This window comes from Vitis riparia, chromosome 5, assembly GCF_004353265.1.
Source record: "Vitis riparia cultivar Riparia Gloire de Montpellier isolate 1030 chromosome 5, EGFV_Vit.rip_1.0, whole genome shotgun sequence".
Lineage (NCBI taxonomy): Eukaryota > Viridiplantae > Streptophyta > Magnoliopsida > Vitales > Vitaceae > Vitis > Vitis riparia.
This window is the reverse complement of record NC_048435.1, coordinates 1,195,064-1,215,659: the sequence shown is the minus strand read 5'-3', so window position 1 is coordinate 1,215,659 and position 20,596 is coordinate 1,195,064. Positions and strand designations below refer to the sequence as shown.

Here is a 20,596-nt window from a genome sequence, read left to right as displayed (position 1 = left end):
GGAAACAGCATTTCCCAAATTGAAAAAGACAGGCACTATTTAATCATTTTTTATCAAGCTCCCTTTATTTTGCTGCTAAAACAGTGGGTTTTCACGTAAAATTTTGTATAAAGTTTACAGTGCCTACATTTCCCTGGGCACCAAACGAGCCCCAACCCTCTACAAAGACACAACTGGTTCAGAAAAGAATGAAGCTCAGGGAAAATTTACCAAAGAAAAAAAAAACCCTTGGACAGACCTTGCCAGGAAAGATTACAACAAAAATGAAAGCGAAGAATACATCCTACGAAGGAATTAAAGCAAGAGATTAATCTAACTCAAATAACCGTCGATGTTTTTTTTGTACATGGTTTTTTTTTTTCGTGGATTACAAATGATTATAATAACATGAATTCAATTCAATCGCATGGGAACAGAAAAAGGTTTTTATGGTGTCCATAAACAAACCTGCACTAACATAACACAATCCAACCCGGCCAATCGCCATCAAAACTAGACAGCTCACAAAGTTAAGTACCACTCTCTTTGGCCATTTCTTCCGCTGCAATGAGCTAGAATCTCCCTTCGCTCTTAGTGGCCCAATGCCAAAAGCATTTGCGGCAACTTGTGTGGCCATCTGCCTACCAATTGTGGATGTAAATGTTTCCAAAAAAGTGCCAATGATTCTGCTGGCTGTTAAGTGAAAATAGCAGGAGCAAAAAAGCATTGGCTCTCTACAACTCCTTTTGGGTGTTATCTCCAGCTGCAGCGCGGGCTGCCTGAAATTGCATAGTTTGCTGTCTCAGTATATCTTTGAACTTTCCCAGCAATTCCTGGAATGTTGGCCTACTCCGGGGATCACTAGTTTCACAAAATTCCCAATCAGCACAATAGCTAACCGATAATTGCAAGAAAGACACAAAGAGGAGGATTGTTCAATTTGTCCATTCAGTAACCCAATCTACAGATATTAAGCTACCTCCACTACTGAAATAACAAACATCTACATCTTAATATCTTTCAACAGTAATGACCTGAACCTTCTAAATTATTGTGGGATATCGATAATAGTACAGGCAATCCCATGCAAGCCTTGATTCAATTCCTGGGTTGGTTGGATAAATCGTCCAATTAGCTCTATCTAGGGTAATAACTTCTTTCCCCACTCACCCCACATTCATTTGATGACATTTGATGGCATGTACCAAACTCGGATGCTGTGGAGGAAGTTGTTATTGCTCTAATTGATGACCATTTGAAGTTGGATTATGCAAGCATCCCAATCAACTATTCTGAATTACTCCTAATAATTTTACACGTATCCTTGTGAAGGTTATAAGTAGCTTTTCTAGATGAGCTAGTTAAGGTTGAAGGTGGCTTAGGCTAAAAGCTTAATCCCTGGCTCTAGGAAATTTCAGTTAAAGCAGGCATTAAGCATGAAGAGAAGAAGCACCTGTGCCAGCAACTCTCAATTATAGAAGCCCATCGTAAATCCACTTCTTTTGGGATGTCAAGCCGTTGGTTCATAAAACCAACAGCTCCAATCACCTGCAAGCATCCAAAGCAAATTCTTACTGACATCATATATATGTAGTGCTGCAAAACATGCAATGCCTATAAAACTTTTGTTTTATTTTAAATAGCATAATGTAGATTCCACTCAGGACACCATCTCCACATCATCCCTAAAGCAAATCTAGTTTTGAGTACTTCAAAGGACTATTTTATCAAAGCATTAATATGAATTTACAGATGAAACAACTTCTTTCATGAATATTGTAAGTGATATAAACTTTGCATGAAAGAACTTAAGAAAGATGAAGGCAGCACTTGATTTTCTTTCTTTTTTTCTTTCAAATAGTCAAAATTAATTTTCAGAACCAGAAGAATACCTGCATTGTGTTGAGATTATCCCAAGGGATCTTCTCAGTGGCAAGCTCCCATAATATTACTCCATAACTATATACATCAGACCTAAATGTTTCCAAACAGAGATAGGAGAATATATGTTAATTTGACAAAGCCCGGAGATGTACAAAAGTAAACTTGAATCACACATATCACAGCCATGTTTAACTTTATTCCATCTTAAAGATTTAAGCCATACTTCTCATCTGAGGGTTCATTACGGAGAACCTCTGGAGCCATCCATTGAGGCTACAAAACAAGAAGGATAATTTGTTAAACTATTGAGAACTTGAATTATTGTTTAGATCATGATCAAGTAGATCCAATTAAACGGAAGAGGTAGTGAGTGCCGGTTAGTACCGTTCCTTTCCCAGTCTTTGTTGTGAGATATGTTTCATGTTTGAGACGTGATAGACCAAAATCACCAACCTGTTGACTCAACATGAAATGAAATCATGTTAAACCTTAACTCAAAAAATAAAAAAAGAGGTTAAAATGTAAAACACAATCACAATGGATATATTTGCATACACCTATAAGGTTTGTTGCCCAACAAAAGAAGAAAAATTGGATAAATAATTAGAAGCAAAGGCAGACCTTCACAGTCCAGTTTCTATCAACTAGAAGATTTGAAGACTTCAAATCACGATGGATGATAGGTGGGTTGAAATGATGAAGATAGTTCATGCCTTGTGCCTGTACAGAAGTTAGAGCAATAAAAGGTGTACTTGTATGAGAAATTAACTAAAGCAGTTATACAAAACAAATGGAAATCAATACAATTGTACCACTGGAATGAATACCCTTCACTGATTGTCAGCTTGAAATGAAAATTGTTTCCGTTTTACTAAGATTTGTGTCTTCTTTTGTTAGATGCCGCTTAACAGATATCTCATATTTGAATAACCAAAAAAGTAATCATTTCCATATAGCAAATGGATGCTTAATACTCACTATATCCAAAGCCATGAGTACACGTCGTCTCCAATCTAGTCTGGATGTGTTCCTTTGGAGTAACCGAAATAAACTTCCACTGCATTATAAAAAAAATGGATATATAAGTGAATTGGCCCTAACATTCTGAGAAACTATTACATGATTATAAGCAGCCCAAAAAAATAAAATCAAATATGGCCAATTTTACAAGGCAAGACACATGAAATAAGCTTGCTTGAGAAAGTTTTCAATCGGAAAGCAGAGAACACACCGTGGAAGGAACTCAGTGACAATGCATAGACGCTGAGGTGAAGTTACTGCACCCATGAAGAGCAGAACATTTGGATGTCTAAGCCTTTTCATGAGAGATACCTTCATAAACAAAACCAAACACTGATATCAGTGTTAACAATAAAACCTATTAACATGCAGTCCCTGCTACAATTTCAAGATGCATAAAATATAGCAGAACAATTACAATTCACCATAAGGCAGAAGGAAGAAGAAAAAGAGATCCTTGTCTGCTTTGAAGGATCTATTCCAAAAAATTATCTAAAATTCCAAAGCCATGCAAAAATCATTCTGATTCTTTTGGGACAGCCTCAGAGATTATTCATTATTGATTCAAATGGGTGTCTAAAAACATAGCCACCTGCTGAGAGAAACTAGAGATCCTATGCAGCTCTAGAAGTGAGTTTTGTACCACCATTTTAGAAGCATCTAGAGGGCATTAGTGTCAGTTGCATGTTATTTGCCTGTTCTTATGTTTGGCAGTGCGTTATAAGCTATGGTTTGATTCTTGAAGGTCTTCTTGTCCTTCATTGTATCTCACATGTTTTCTTACATAAGAAAAGAAATGAAGGTTCGCCTCTCCTTCATCGGCACAAGCCTTTCAACCTATAACCATAATACTCCCTCTTACTAAGGTCAATGATATTTGTTGCAGATGACTAAACCATCTCAACTTTCTCTCAGCGTGTTAAGATACAACTTTGAGCGTCTATTGAGAGCATAGCAAGCGCATGTGTGGAGGAGGAGTATTGACCTAAAATCACCAGAAGAAGTCAAGATTGCAATGAAATCAATAGACCACATGTAAGCGGATCTTGGAAGCTGACATGAGATCCAACATGTTTACACATGTAATGGCAAAGAAAATGCAGAACTAGGAGAATTGTCATTAAATAGGTTCAAGAATATCATTGGGAGAGTTCAGATGTCCAATTAATGTCACTTGAGTTCCAAGTTCATGCAATCAAAATTGATTGATCCTAATAGCAATACACTAAAAATGTGCTAGCAAGAAAAAACACCTCTTGTCTGAATGAAAGTATCACGTCATCTGAATATTCCTGCTTGGAGAACACCTTGATAGCAACATCCTGCGACAACATGAACATCATTCAACCAAACAAGAAGAATATCCAAAACATTTTCTTTTGCCCTTCCCTTCTTCCATGTTCAAAGAAAGATACTTTTTTTTAAGGGAAAAAATGAAAACAAAGGTACCATCGCTTATGAGAACAAAAGGTAGTGCCTGCCCCTAGACCGTGCCTACACTATAACATGGGTTATGGAAGGTTGAGCAACAACTCATCCATATAACGCGTAATATGTTAAACATGGAAAACCCAAATTTAGCCAGAGGATGGGAATACATCGAATGCTAGCAATTTGAGTCACATTTTATCCATATAATGCATAATTTATGGACATAAAGGGCTCAAACTTGGATAATTGGAGGTTGGCATTGCACCTTCTAACCTAATTTGGCCTAATTAGGGTTCATGAATATCACATTTCATGCATCCTCTTGGCAATGAACTTATCAAAAGAAGAGCAGAAGCACATACTGATCCATACCAAAGACCATGATATACGGTTCCACAAGATCCTGCAGGAATAGTTATTGAACAAGATCAGCAAACAAATATTAGAATATTTGAAGCAGGAAAAGTGTTCTAGTATAGATTAGAAGACAAGAAATCACAGGAACAAAGAAACAAAGAGAAACCTGCCCCAACACCAATGAATTAATTTGCAGTCAATAGCAAAAGAACTCATAAGATCGATAACTGGGTTTGTAGGCCATATCCCTTTGTTCACCTCATTAACATGTCTAGGAATACCCAACTTAGGAAAAATATAGGAGAATGGCTTCATATTCCACTTGTAAAGTTTCATCCATTCAACCCATGCTTTAACAGAACCATGAAAAAAAATGATAGTTTCTGAAACTAAACAGTAATAAACATGCATATCATATTCACTAGAAAAATGGTCACCTTGCCCAATCTGTTCTCCAATAGTCAAGTCTTCCCACAAAATTTCATAATCCAAGCAGTCAGTTTCCATGTCCACTTTATTAACAGCACTACTGCTGGTACTGCCACAGCTACTTACACTGCTCGTGCTGTTAACATTAAATGAAGACCAGGACCCTGAAGCATCATTATTCCCGTGCCGATTACTTTCACCCACCAGGTTTTCGGTTTTTGCACCAAAATTGGGATTCTTTGGTTGGACCATGTCATTCTCATGATCATTCTGCAACCAGGGCCAACCAAACCGGTTTGTCTTTACCTCCGACCCTTCCCGTTCATTCCCTTTCCATGGCCATGACATAACTTTCTTGCCAATCCATGCCTCTGCCTTGGAGGTAATAACCCTGTGGATCCCAGGTTTCCCTTCATTCTCATCACCAGAATCTCTTAAGTTCTTTCCTGGGGACTTCTCATCAGCAGTTGCCTGAGAAAATATGCCAAAAGGAGATGGTGCCACATCTCCTCTGGGGGTGCTAGCTCCACTTGAAGTTGCATCCTCCCTATGGTCAGAGAAAGCTGCATCTGAGAAACCATGATCAGAATGATGACTATCTCCACTCCCACCCTCGCGAACCACATTGTTCTCCCCAGCCTTAATTTTCCGAACTTTGTTGCTCACCTTGGAAGCCTGTTTTGGTGGATCTAGCAATTAATACGGAGTATAAAATAAACATACAATATAAATAAATACAAAAATACAAAAGTGTAGTACTAACCAGATTTGATATTTTGGAGGCAATTGCAGCTTGAATAGGCTGCTGAGGATCAAGACCAAGCTTTGCCGTAGCACTACTGCTTCGGGAACGATTATAGCTCGCATTAGCTTCTGATTGCCTCTCATTGGACATTGCAACTCTTATTTCTTGAAAGGGCCGCGAATCACTAGATACGCAAATAATCCCAATTAATGTACCATCATCATCATAGAATGGAGTGTTGGTAGCAACGGCTAGAAACCTCTCGCCCATCTTATTCTTCACAGGGAACTGCCCAGTCCAGCTCTCCCCCCTTGATACTCGATCCACTATATTATTAGCAATAGCGTAGTCCTGGACATCCGATAGGAGCTCAATGGCCTGCTGACCGAGGGCTTCTTCAGCTGAATAACCATAAAGTTTTTCAGCAGTTCTATTCCTGTAACACAGATATATTCCCAAATTAACATAAGGAAAAATTCCACATCCAAAAACCCAAATTCAATCTCTAATTCAAATTGCAGGTTCAGAGTTTATCGTTTGCATCACAAACTACAATTGGCCAACAACTTCAGATATGACAAGAAAACAAACTGAACCCGTATCAACAGATCAAGTAAATGAGCATCTGGATGCGCAAAACAAGCCAAAATCCAATAACTCACCAGTAGATTACACGACCATTGAGATCAAATATATGAACTGACTGCCCCATGCTCTGCAAAATATTCACATACTGCTTATCATTAAATTTGTAAGCCGCCGGGCCACCACCACCGCCGGCAGTGCTTGAAGGATCACGACTTCGGCTCTCCCTCTGCAACGGCGACGAATGCCGGAACGACGCCGACCCCCTCCTCCACCCCGCCGGTCCGTCGAACCCACCGCTTCCCTTTCTCCATGACGATGTCACCGGCGACGAAAACCTCGACCTCTGCGGCGATGTCGAGTGCGACCTCTGATGCCCATGGTCCGATTTGGGTCCAGAAACCATCAGCTTTGACATCTCTTCCTTGAGATGCGCGTGACCCGCTTCCAGCTCCTGGATCTTCCTCAACAGCTCTTCAGCTGGAGGCGTGTCCATGGCCAACAAAGCCCAAAAACAAACAATACCCACCTCACAATTTCACGGGAAATGACCAACCGTGACCTGAAAATGAGACACCATAATCACAGATTCACGAATCTCATTCACTCGCCCCCTCCCCTCCCTCCCTCTTTCCTTCCTCTGTCTTCATGTCTGTGTTACTCTCTGTACAGTCAATTCTTGGAATTGAAGAATGAGAGATTGAAGGGTCAAGAAGCTCTCTACTTTCGCTCCCTTCCCCTTTCTATCTTCTTTCTCTTTTTAGGTTTTTGGATTCTTCTCTCTCTGACTCTCTCTCCTCTCTCCTCTTTTGGGCAGTTTGGCAATGGTGTCTTCTCCCTCTTTCTCTCTCATCATCATCTGAATCTAACTATTTATACTTTGAGACCACAGTTTCCCCACCCCCACGCTCCACCAACCCGCGTGCAACATCCCACCCAATCAAACCCCACTGCCCAAGTTTCCAACCAACCCCGTCTGGCGCGTGGAAAGCAATGCAAACCATACCCCGTGGGAACAAGCCCGGGGTTTACCTTTCCATTTTCCGTTAAAAAGGCCCCTCATTACAAGGGCACTATCCCTATATTGCCGCCCCACTTTCTGCTATCTCCAGCACCGCTTTTTATTAGAACTAAATTTTTCTGGTCTGAGTGGGAGGGGAAGAAAAGGCCAAAACGACACCGTTTTGTAGTGGTTGCCAGTTAGCAGTGCCTATCCTCACTGACAATGTCACCATATGGGACAGGGGCTTGAGTTAGTGGGCAAGCATTTTCTTCCTCTTCTTTCCCTCGAAAGTGAAGCCATCCATATTTTAATAAAATTAAAAATTAAAAATTAAAAATAAATAAAAATTAATAGGCGGGTGTTAGTCTGCTGGACACATAACTTATTTTGAAAATGTAAGACTTTGGGTTCACCTATCTTATGGTCAAATGACTGTCACTTCCATATGTGCATCTTCTTCTAAATTTGGGTTTGATGAGAAAATCTCTATGGGTAATTGGATAAGAAAAAAAGAAGGATTTATGTGTGGTCTAAAGCTGTCCAAATCATCAAGTATTGGTGGGTTTTGGGAAGGATTGTGGAATACCATAGAAAAGGAGGAAGAGGCCTTTTCATGTGTGTGGTTGGTCATTGTTGAGTAAGACTCTTAACTTCCTTCTCTCTTCCATGGCTAAATTAGTGGAAGAAGGAAGCTCATACTTTAAAAGCACCCCTTTGAGTTTTGTTTTGACCTCATTTCATATTTGGAAAAAGACCAATTTTGTTCAAAAAATAGTCTTTATTGTGCCAAACTCTTTTTTAATACAAATTTGTTGATATAATTCATTTATATTTGGAAAACCAAGAAGATTTATGTTTTTTCTTCAATTCATTTGATTAGCAAAATTTTACATTAATTTAATTATTATATTTACTAAAAATACTTTCAAATCATAATAAAAATATAAAATTACTCATATAATAAAAAGTTATTATGTTTGCTTTTAACTTCTTATGTTATTAAGACTCTTCTATAACCTTAATAAATAACACATCATTTATAAAATCTGTTATCACATTTGTGGTTAAATTTTCGTATACCTCTGTATCTGTATATAAATTATAGATGTGAGTGTAATTGATCAAATCACGTTAAAACCTCATTTATAAAATCCGTTATCACATCTGTGGTTAAATTTTCGTATACCTCTATATCTGTATATAAATTATAGATGTGAGTGTAATTGATCAAATCACGTTAAAACCTCATAAATATTAACATGTTTGTATTGAAGTTCTCGGGACATATTAACTATTTTTGTAAATTTATCTCATTTAATAAGCATGAGTCATGTAATTGAAAAGTAATGCTATTAATACTAAAAATTAACTTTGTAAACAACTTTATACATCCATCCACAGGGCACCTTCTTTCCTTCTTTTTGAAGTTCATACATATCCAATGCTTTTCTCTTTTTTTCTTCTCTCTTAATTTGATTTTCCCTTCAAAGTTTCACCTCTAGAAGGAAGCAAGAGGCAAAGAGGCAAGAGGCACACCTTGTTTTCTTCCTTTTTGAAGTTCGTATATATCCAGTGTTCTCTCTTTCTTGCTTTGTCTTTCCCAGTTTCACCGCTGGAAGCAAGCGAGAGCCAAGTTGGCATCAACCCCCTCTACGGCTCTGTCTCCCACATTTTGTTTGCTTTCACTCACACAATTTTAAGTATGACAGGGACAATGAACAGTATAAAGTTCTAATTGTTTTCAATGTCTATGAGAGTGGGAGAGAGAGAGAGGAATCAGAAGATTGATGGTTCCCTTAATGTTAATTTTACCATAAAAGAAAAAGATAGCAAGCTGTAAGGCTATAGGAGATGATGTTCACCCACCATTTTTTTTCCTCAAAAGAAAACTAAGAGAGACCCGGTTAGTTGACCAGGGAAACTAGCTTCTTGGGTGGTCACATAATGCCTATCTTAATTAATACTTTATTCAAACTTCAAACTTGTGTTGTTTAATTGTTTTAAAATAATAATTAGATAACGACATCCTGGTATGCATACAACTTATTTGGAATTGCAACTTCTGCTTCTAGTAGGATTAGAAGCAACCACTTTGTTGTATAATTTATTAGGGTCTTGTTAAAGTATCAATTAAGTGGGATGCATCAAATCATATCACAGTTATACTTTAGGTTAGGCCTAAAAGGTCCTTTCGGTTTTAAAATGTATTTATATAATTAAGATAAGTTCATACATATATAACATTAAGAATTTTTCCTCTTATCTGATACGAAATATCACAATCACCCTCAATACAAACATAAACATTTTCATTGTTTCACACTAAAATTTTAAGATCAAACAGATATACACCTATTGTGAGGCAAACATCTTCTATATCAATGTCAAGAAAAAAGTTCATAACACTATATATGTGTAGGCTTCTCTTAACTGTGTAAATACATTTTAAAATTGTAATAATTTCTTGAATGTATAGAGGATAATATTTACATGGTTAGAAGTAAATTATTATAAATAGTATCGAAATCAATCTTAACTCTAACGTGAGAGTTTGTTTAACTTCATAAAGGTGTTTGTTTGTTTATCCCACAATCCTATGGGACACAACAAAGATGTCATGTCAACATGGGGAATAAATGACAAACCATATATTGATACTATATATGTATGAGTTCCTCTTAACTTTATAAACATGTTTTAAAATTATGAGAAACCTTTTGAAGTACGACAAACAACATCTACATAATTTGAATCGGATTATTACAAATGATATCAAAGATAATCCTTGACCCTGATTTAGAAGTTTATTAGGTCTCCCTAGAGGTGTTTGTATGCTTAACCACGGTAATCTAGGAGACACAATAAGAACATTATATTTGTATAGGGGATGATTGTGATCTCACATTGAATAAGGTAAAAAGTTTTTAATATTATATATATAATATATATGGGTTCCTCTTTATTGTATAAATATATTTTAAAGTCATGAAGACCCCTTTAACCCCACAACAAATAATATCTATACAAGTAGGAGTGGATCATTGCATTCAATCTCATTATTTTAAACCCAAATCCAATCATTTTAAACTTTGGTCTCATTCTTTTGTATCTAATCTCACTTGTTTATATCTTGATCTTGTATATTTCAACATCCCAAAATGCATTTTCGATATGTATATGTTGATTTTCGTGCAACAATTCTTGGTGAAAAATTAGTGAAAAACAAAAAGAAAAACACATAAATTTAACGTGATTCGACAGATTACCTACGTCCACAGGAACAAGGAAAAAGACTTTTACTATATCTCAAATTAGGGTTATACAAAAGGGTATTTATACTAACCATTAGGTAATGAAATTCAAAAAATACCCCTGAACCATACCGCAGAGGGACATTGCCCCCCGCCCCCACCCCCACCCCCACCCCCCCACACATCCCCCAACCTATCATTCACCCTCAACAATAAAAATACAAGCTTGAATGGCAAATGTCGTCACTCCACTCCCCTCTAGCATTTGCCTCTTTTTCTCCATGTCTTTCACTCAATATAAGCCACATACTACATCAGTATCAATTTAGTAACCTAAAATTTTCCTTGATTTTATCTTAACGAATTGTAAAATCATGTTAAGTATGAAACCCATGTTGGGAAGTTTTATTCAAACACCTCTTTGGAAAGCTATATCAAGCAGAACTATTGAGTATTGAGAAATTTGAATGAAGGTTATTGCACCCACCTAAAACTTGGATTTGAACTATATCCCTCATGAAACTTGCCCTCTCATAATCCCTGGCAAGTGACAGTTCCCACATCAACATGTAGCATAACATAACAAATATAAAACTCTTAAAGATAACCTGTGAGGCATCCCAAGCTATTCTACAATAGAAGATGGATGAAAATAACTGATGAATCGAAAATAAACATAGAATGGGGAATTAGAGTATATTTAGATTAGATTATTAGTACTCATGTTACATAATCTTGAAGCATAGAGTAAGAGAATTTGTTTTATCACACCAAAAAAGGAAAGAAAAAGAATAGCTTAGACCTGAAGAAGTAGATATTGTACAGCCACTCTTGGAGAACTTGAGAGGACATAATACAAATATTCTATCTAGTATAACATGCGTAAGGCAGAAACCCTACTCAGATTTACCTGCAAGTGCAAACCCGGTTATCAAAGAATCTGCAATTGACCCCTGACCCCGACTCTGTTGATGGATCACTTGAGGCACACCCTTGCAGTAGGATCTGGCATAACCCGGTTCCTGAGAACACTTTAGGACTACACTGAGATGTGAAATCAACCAGGGTGTATATTATATTAGAGTGTGTTGGAACACAGCAGGGACGAAACACTCCAAAATGGATGTTGAAGTAGTTTTATTGAATACCCATTAGCCCATCTGGGTGACTCTTGTATTGAGCCTGAAGCTTTTAAATGGGTTTTGTATGCCAGAAGTTGCATCTGAAGTTGAAGCGAGAAGGGCCTGAAGTTTGGAGAGTCATTGGTGCCAATAACCTAGTCAACGCTCTTTGAGCCTCTGCGAGGTATAGGAAGTTCTATGCTGATTAGAAAATAACATCTTTCTGATTCTCTGATATATTGGACTTCGCCATTAATGAGCTTTAAGATCTTCCTGCACATGCTCAGCCCTAGACCTTCCTGAGTCATCCAACGACTGCTATGGAACATGTCTTGAATCAGATTAGGAGGAAGACCTTCACCAGGGCATACCATCCTTCATCAAAAACACAATATTAGCAACTCAAATATCCAGCATATTATCACATGAAGGTAAACAATATAAGCAACAGTTTCTGCTCATTGCAATTTACAAGTGACTATCACATGCTTCTTTCTGTATATGTTAATAGTTTGGCCTGAGACCATTTTTTTGGACAATACGCTTAGCCCTTGACTTTCTTCTTTAAGTAAGAGGTAACTTACCATAGATCAATACTACCAACAATAATAAATTAAAATTCTTGTACTAAATCAAGCAAATTTTGCTTTAATTTATTACTCTCTTCACGAGAAAGAAAGAATGATAAATCAATTTATTACTCTCTTCACGAGAAAGAAAGAATGATAAATCAATTACAAGAACGTGGGTTGCACCTCCCTTTTTGATTGGTGCCTATCTAAAGTATCTCTAATTCACCTATTAAAAAAAGGATCTACATCCATGACTTTTTGGTCAACATTTTGTACCACTATTCAAGTGTTTAACATTCATACAGTTTTTATTAGGATAACAATTAGACTTCATTAGAGTTTCCACCTGTCTTGGAGCATACTGTTGGCTCACATGGTTGTCTTTACATATGGGTGGGTCTGAATATATTGATTTTATCATTTACAGGCTTATCTAAGTTCTTCATATATTTCCAAAATTTTACAAAATCTCTTGCTATTCAAAGCGGTCTCCACACGCAGCATACCTCCATTTATTGATCAATTAAACTCAGACTCAAAAAAAAAGATCTTGAACTAACCATGAATCCATGAGCATGTTTGGTTCCATTAACTCAGAACTATTTTCTGCTCTACATGCTAGAAAAGGGTAAATGCCTAAAAAAATTGTTGGTTAACTGGTTTTAGAAAACTTTCTCCAAAAGTCAGGCTAAAAATAGGATGTCATGAGAATAAAAAATCATTTGTATTTTTCCAGTAGGGGAAATCAAAGAACCTTGGGCTGAACCAGGCTAGCACCTGAACAACCAATTAGATATCACAGATAGGCTTAACTAGATCTATGAAGTGTTGGTCCCATCAAAGAATTTCTCTCTCAATGCATTAATCCATGACTCCAATCAAAGAATTAGATTCTAATTCATCTTGACAACTGCATTACTCTTAAATAACTAGCACCTGCATAACTTATGAGAAGAAACTGAAATAACTAGCACTGCATAACTTATGAGAAGAACCTGAAATGTTGTTCTCTAACCAAGATGTGCTATACTTAAAGATCAAAAATCATTTCCAAAGATCACCAATCCTGCTCGGCTGTCCTTATATCTGTGCCACCCTTAGTAGATATCTATGGTGACAACCTCCTCCCCCCCACCCCCCACAGTTCATTCAACCCACCCTTAAATCTATACAATCATATTCCTAATTTGTCAAGAGACCCAGACCCGTTCCTTGAACTTACTGGAATAGCACATAATACTGTCCAGCATGATCTACTGTTGCATTCCCCGATGCCCAACTAGTAACTTTGTGAGCCCGACAGTTCTCTTAAATTTACCAATGCCCTTCAAGCCAATAAAGTTCATAATTACTCTGAATAGTCCCAAGATGGTGTAAAAATTGCAAGTCATTATGATTCAACCAAAGGGTGTATAATATATATACTCTGCAACAAAGATTTGAATAATTAGATGGTTTTTTCAAAAACTAATTTAAGTGAACATCATGAAACTGTAGTCATTCAACATTACAAAATTAACAATTGAATAAGATTTCCCTGTTCTCCAACTCCATTTTCCCCAGATGATCTAAGTAAAACCTATATCTTGGTTGGTTATGGAGACCATCAAATCTAGGTGGTAAAGTTCTTGTCTTGCTATCACTTGAGAGAAAGGTCAAACATCACTGGGAAACCAAATACTATTTGAAATTGGTCTAACTTAAGTGCAAGCAACTTTAGACAGAAACTAGAAAATCGATACAAAAAAGACATGATAAGATGACAGTTTCCTAATAATTCTCACTATCATTTTTTTTCCATTTAACTTTTCTAATGCCATTTCCATAGAAGTGCAACGAGAAAAAAAAGGCAATTATATCCTATATCATATGTGGTATAGATCAAGTATTGCTATAATTTTATATGCCATTCTCATTGAAACCATTAACCACAACTTTTAGCTGCCGCTTGACTATAACTGCTCCAATGCACCTTTCACATGCAAACTATGACCTATAGTTGCCACCAGCATGTTTCAATGGTTATACAGAAATAGCACCTGTAACTAAAAGATTCTCTCCTGTGGTGAAAATGCTTACAAGAAAAACACACAGAAAACAGGATATGAGATTAGCATACCTGAATTCAATATGCATAAGTTTTACTTCTTCAGAAATTTGCTTCAATCTTGGACGAACTTGAATCTCTATCCAACCGTCTGGGGATGGTGCATAACGCACCATATTCAGTAAGAAATCAGCCAAAACCTGTTGAATTCTTACTTGATCACCATAAACAGCCAGTGTTTTGACTTCCTCAGGAATGTCCCGGATCAATTGTAAATCTCTTTCCCTCAACAATATCATTACTTGGCTAACAACAGCATTTATGACGCTTCCAAGTAAAAATTCAGCCCTCTCAAGCTCCAGTGAACTAATACCAGAAGACAACTAAAATTAGAAAAACTAGGCAAGAGGTTTGAATGAAAAGCATTACAATTAAGCACTTGAATATGGTAGAAATGTTTGAGCAAATGAGAGAGAGGGAGTGAGAGGGAGGATAACAATATCCTAAATCAAAAGTTCTATGCAACTGAAAACATGAAACAAAAGATCCACAACAAACCATCTGCTGTTTGTTTATAGCTTCAACGTCTTCATTTAGTGGCTGCCAGCTGTTAACAAATCCTAGCTTGAAATATCAAAGCTAAACAATTTTTATATGTAACAACAAACATTTATCTTAACAATGACATTAGATGACATGGAATACCAAAACATGATTCAGACAGGCAACCCAAAATAGTTTAGATAAGATTTTGTTGAGTTGAGGCAATCGTGTAACTGTTTGAGTCAAATAATGGTTGACACAATGGTACAGGGTTCACCCAGCCCTTCCAGTAACTGTTCATTTATCACATGAATCTCTCCAACCTATTTTAAAAACATAATTACTTCAACATCGTACTATCTGATACTGATCTGGAAGTTACAGACCAGATTTGAGGGCATTTCTTCTATTGTCTTTTGCACTATTCCATTAATCAACCAAGCCAACAAACTCTTCTTCTAGCTTGTTTCATTTTCTCTTTCCTTGTTGGTGTTACAGATGAGAAAAAGCAAACAGACTTGCATAGATCTACATCCCCTTGGGATTCAATAGAGGAATAAAAATAGGTAAAGCTATACCTTCCAGACAGACAGACATGTCTCAGAATTTAGCACCCCAAAGGAGCAGAAAAAATTGCTTCTTGAATTTCGTCCATTTAAATATAAACCCATAAATAAAAACAAACTCACCCATCCTCAATGCTGTCCAGATCAACATCCCTTATGATCTTTGACATCTGCTTCTCACAAGCAGCACTAGTCTCAAGAAACTGCTTTTGATCTTCAGTTAAGTCAGTGGCCTCCAAAAGAGAGTTAGTGAAACGTATGCCACTTAAAGGGTTCTTTATTTCCTGACAAATGTAAGCCAACTCTTTCATCCTTGCAAAGCATTTTTTCTCCTGTTGCCTTTGGACTTTGAGAGCTTGCTGCAATTCAGGACTTGCAATCTGCAAAAAGCAGAAGGCACCAATAATCTGGCCCTCAATATTAACTCTCTTATTTGCCGTCAAAAGAGCTTGCACATATTTTCCATTCTGGTCAAAGAAGGAAAATGGAAACTTGTCTGTGTCTTGCCCTCCAATTGCATTGTGCAACACAATCATGAATTTTGTCAGAGCATCCGGACCCTTCAGCCGACAGCTACTGCCAAAAATCTCCCCAACCAACATCTTCCCAATGATGTCCCCCTTGCTCCACCCAGTGAGCTTTTCCATGGCAGTGTTCCACTCAGAGCAAACTGTGTTCTCATCTGAAGCAAATATAGGAGGAATCAAAGGGTTGGGACTATGTACAATAGCTTTGTAATCACCTTGTATATGGATAAATTTGTCCATTACCACTTTCTGACCAGTAACATCCTGACCAACAAAGCAAACTCCAACTATATTATTTGTGTAATCCCTACTGGAGCAAGCATTAACGACCACAAAAACAGCCTTCTTATGCTGTTGTGAGTCAAATGTCCTCAATTTTATCTCTACATTCTTATCTTCTTCACCTGCATCAATTAAAATTAAGTAAAACCAATTAACTTTCAAAATCCAGCACTGAGTTATTATTTTTCAACACATATCAATTTCATAGCTGACTAATACCAGGAATTAAACTATCACTCCTTCAACTATGGAACAAGGATTTCTTATTATAGTTGTTTTTTTTCCCATGTAAAACATCATTTTCAACACTAACACCCGTTATTCATTTTGTTTTAAGATTGGCCCTTGGCAACCTCATACCTGTGTTGGACAGTGGAAATGTATCAGTGTCCTAGATGCACTGGAAAAAACATGATATAACAAAGTTGACATAAGCAACCACATAAAAAGGCATCAAGTAAGTTTGTTTTGGAGAGTACAGTGCAAATTTATCCAACTTTTAGTGGAAACAAATTTTGGGGTAGGCATACAGTGATGTATCAAAATATCCTTCTCTCACATAAATTAGATGCACATACATCAAGGTAACATGTAACAGGTTCTTTTTTAATTTTTTTGGTAGATTAAAAAAACCACAATTACTTGGCTTTCCCTTATAAAATTCAGAGAACTTCATTAACAATCTACATATTTTGAATTTTTTTTTTTCATAGGTTTATTTCATTTAATTAATGCTCTTGACTCAGAAGCCATTCAGAGCCAGTACAATGAAATCATTCCCATGTACATTATTAGCATATCAAATTAGTTATTTTGGGTATTCATAGTATTTGAATGACTGCATTCAATATCATGCATAATTTAATTTTCAGGATCTCAAAAATTCTCTTTAGATTTTTTTTATTTTTACTTTTCTGATTCCTACTTTTGCCTACCAAATCATTTATCTTTCCAAAAAGTTTAATTATTTATGATGGATTTTTGCCTTCAAATGAAATGGAAAACAAAATATAGCTACTTCATTTCCAAAGGAAATAAAAGGCCCCCATTAATGAACTTGTGAGTTTTGCAGGAACAAAAGATTTTAGGAGATAGAGGACTACCTCGTAGAGCATGATGAAGAAGCTTGTCAACAGTTTCTTCAGATTCCTTGTAAACAAGATCATGAACCAAGGACTTCCCCATAGCTTCCTCAACAGAAAGCCCCGTCAACTCCGCAACCTTTGCATTCCAACCATTTATGCAGCCATCAACATCGACCGCAAATATGGGAGCTGTTGCAGTTTCAATCAACCTAACCATTTCTCTTGCAACAGAGCTCAACTCATCCATCCCTTGCAACTCTAGCTCCCCGAGCTGAGCATGCATTACAGCCTTAGAATTGCTTCCATCAGTAGCATCCTTAAAAGAGTCACGCAGAATAAGCTGCAGAGAATGAATTGCATCCATTTCCGCATTCTCCCATGGCAAACTCCGACTCTTGACCACTTCTAAAAATGCCTTGAATGAAGAACGAGGATGCATCCTCTGCCCATCGTCCTTGTCCTCTGGATGATGCTTTGCACCACCCCATTTGATCTCTTTTCCTGTGTGGGACCGAAACCAGAATAGAAAATCTCTTGAAGTGATATAAGCAACAGCCATTCCACAAACTGCATCACCAAGTGAGGCTGCCCCAGGGTAGCCAGCATCAGCTAAACTGTCAGTGCTTAAACCTGTTGAATCCGCATGGTTTGCCAATAACCACTCTGCAATATCCTTTATCTGGGCTTCAGTCGGGGTCACCCCAGTTGGATAATACTTCCCCTGGTAATAAAGTGCTGCTCCATCACACTTCACAAGATCCATAATACTAGGACTTTGGGTAACAATTCCAGTAGGGGAATCACGAAGGAGCATGTCACACAAGAGAGTCTGGGTCCTTAAAACATGTTTCTCAGACAATTGCGATGCTAACTGCAGTTCCATGTTCAACTGGAGTCCAAATGCCTGCATTAGGAACTCACAGGCATATCGAAGAGGAAATGGAATGCACCTAGCAGATGTGTGATGGCAAACAACCAGGCCCCATAGCCTCATCAAGTTTCGCCCACCAATAGCTTCCTCATCACTTCCATTGATGATGACAGCCATCGCTAATGAGGCAATTGAACCCATGTTGGCCATATACTGAGCATGGCAGCCATGAGGAGCCCGAAGGGTTGAACCAACTAAGCATAGAGGCTGCATAAGCCCTTCATCTTGAATCACCAGAACAGGCGTGGCATGGCAATCAACGATCATCCTAACCCGATTCTGCCTAAACAAAAACCTTGAAGCCTGTGGAATGTCCGTGGCAGGATAGTGTAACCCAATATAAGGCTCCAAATCAGACCTCTTGCTCTCAGCCACGACCTCACCATGTTCATCCTCGTGAAATTTGTAAACCATGACCCGATCATACCCAGTAAGCTCCCTCACATTCTCAACCACAGTTTCACACAAAAGGTTAATATCACCACCGGGAAGAGATTGAAGATGGGAAATGGCTCGAACGGCCAACTTCTGCGACTGCACCGCCCCAGCAATGGACAGAGCAGGGTCCTCAGTCCTTGCAGGCTCCAAATCAATTACAATTCCCACATCAATTCTATGCAAAATTGCGTAAAAGGGTTTTCCAGAATTCTTGGAATGAATCCACACGGGATTTAACAACGTAATTTCCCGAGCCCCAAACGCCTTTTCGAGGAGAACTGCGCTCGAGGGAGTGAAAAGCGTGCGAACATCAGTACCTACTAGGAGGATCTCGGGCTTCTCAAGGCTCGGAACCGATTGCGGAGTGAGACCGAGCATTTCTCGGGCATTTTCGCTGAAAGCAATGACCCGAAAAGTGGCCTCATCGACCGCAAGCATACACCCAAAGGGCTGTATATGGCCACCCCGTTGAATTTTCGATAAATACGCAGTGATTTGTTGCTCAGGGACCGATTGCGTTGTGGTTCTAACCGACTGCGAGTAGTCGAATGACTTACCGGACTCGCCGGACTGTTCGTATACGGCGTGGAGGCGAGCATCCATTGTATACTGCGCAATGGCTTTGCTCATTGAATCAGTGTGGTAAACTCTCAAATTGCTTGTCCCCGACGACTGAGCTTGGTGGTGCGACTGCGTTCCTCTGTTTCCTGAACTCATTTCGCAGACTCTCGACACCTTTCTCAGCTTTCCAAAATTATAGATCAAAAAAGAGAAATGGGTATGAAGATTCAGCAATTCTGATAAATGGGTAAGTCTCAGAACAGATCAAGGAGGAGGCGGACACGATGATTGACGGAGTAGCAGCTGTGGTGGTGCCACTGCTCTTGTTTGGGTTCCGATACCCTTTCAACAGTTGTAAAAAAGCTCTCTGCGTGTGTGAAGAGAACGCAACTGGTCCGATGATCTTTGTAGCAAATGGGCTCCTTTTGGGCCATGGACGTGACCATTTTCTTGCTTTGGATTTTTGTTTTTCCTGCCCTTTCCGGTGCTTTCTTTTTCATTTTCCTGGGATTTTTACTTGGTGAGAGCTACCGCTACTGCTGTTGAATTACAAAAAAGAAGCCCTTTCAATGGTTCCAATGGTTCCAATTAGGGTTTGGAAACTCCGAGCCATTCACACAGATTTTCCTTGCGTCTCTCAGCATTTCATTTTATTTTATTTTATTTATTTTTTATTCCATCACACATTCACTCTCCCCTTTTTAAACGTTTGGATATGGATAGCAAGATACTTCTTTTATTTCTTTTTTTTTTTCCCAAGAAAGTACCACTTTTGTTATTTCTTTAAATGGAATTAAATTAAGGTTTTTCTATCTACCCAAACAAACATCATTTATGAACAATCATCTAATAAATGATCCTTGTAAAAACATTTTTATTTACATTTAAATCCTTATGGGCAGAAAAGGCAAGATCTCTGTTTGCTATTTTTGGGGAATATTATTTATGAGTGGTTGTTATAATTTTAGCGAAATGATAAATATTTTACTCCAGCGGTAGCGGAGAGGGATAGGGACAAGGAGATGCAGTCTTTTCAAGAAGGGGGTGTAATGCTACAAGTAGCAAGCAATTTTTCAATATGCTGGATTGAAAAGACCCATCATTCCTCGTTCAATGTTCCTCTTTTTTTTTTGCCTTTTAATGCTTCACTCTAAATTCTCAGGCACCTTTAAATTTGACTGGTGAAGCTTTCCGCTCTATTATTCTTCGCTACCTACTTACCCCCACACTTGCTCACGT

General features: G+C 38.0%; 2 protein-coding genes across 2 annotated transcripts; both read right to left on the bottom strand.

Annotated features, from left to right (window-relative positions):
- Positions 1-284: 284 nt before the first annotated feature.
- Positions 285-7,260, bottom strand: LOC117914189 (RGS domain-containing serine/threonine-protein kinase A). Its single transcript, XM_034829416.1, has 13 exons — positions 6,508-7,260; positions 5,864-6,281; positions 5,109-5,775; positions 4,677-4,717; positions 4,137-4,205; positions 3,095-3,195; positions 2,842-2,920; positions 2,485-2,583; positions 2,248-2,316; positions 2,087-2,136; positions 1,872-1,953; positions 1,433-1,527; positions 285-840 (listed from the first exon to the last, which is right to left on the bottom strand). Exons 1-13 carry the CDS (start codon positions 6,924-6,926, stop codon positions 714-716), a joined length of 2,316 nt encoding a protein of 771 aa, XP_034685307.1. The 5' UTR covers positions 6,927-7,260; the 3' UTR covers positions 285-713.
- A 4,095-nt stretch (positions 7,261-11,355) lies between these two features.
- Positions 11,356-19,985, bottom strand: LOC117914378 (phytochrome B). The gene is made up of 4 exons (XM_034829691.1): positions 17,446-19,985; positions 15,657-16,464; positions 14,497-14,790; positions 11,356-12,180 (listed from the first exon to the last, which is right to left on the bottom strand). The coding sequence occupies exons 1-4, from the start codon at positions 19,511-19,513 to the stop codon at positions 11,961-11,963; spliced, it is 3,390 nt and encodes a 1,129-aa protein (XP_034685582.1). The 5' UTR covers positions 19,514-19,985; the 3' UTR covers positions 11,356-11,960.
- Positions 19,986-20,596: the final 611 nt, after the last annotated feature.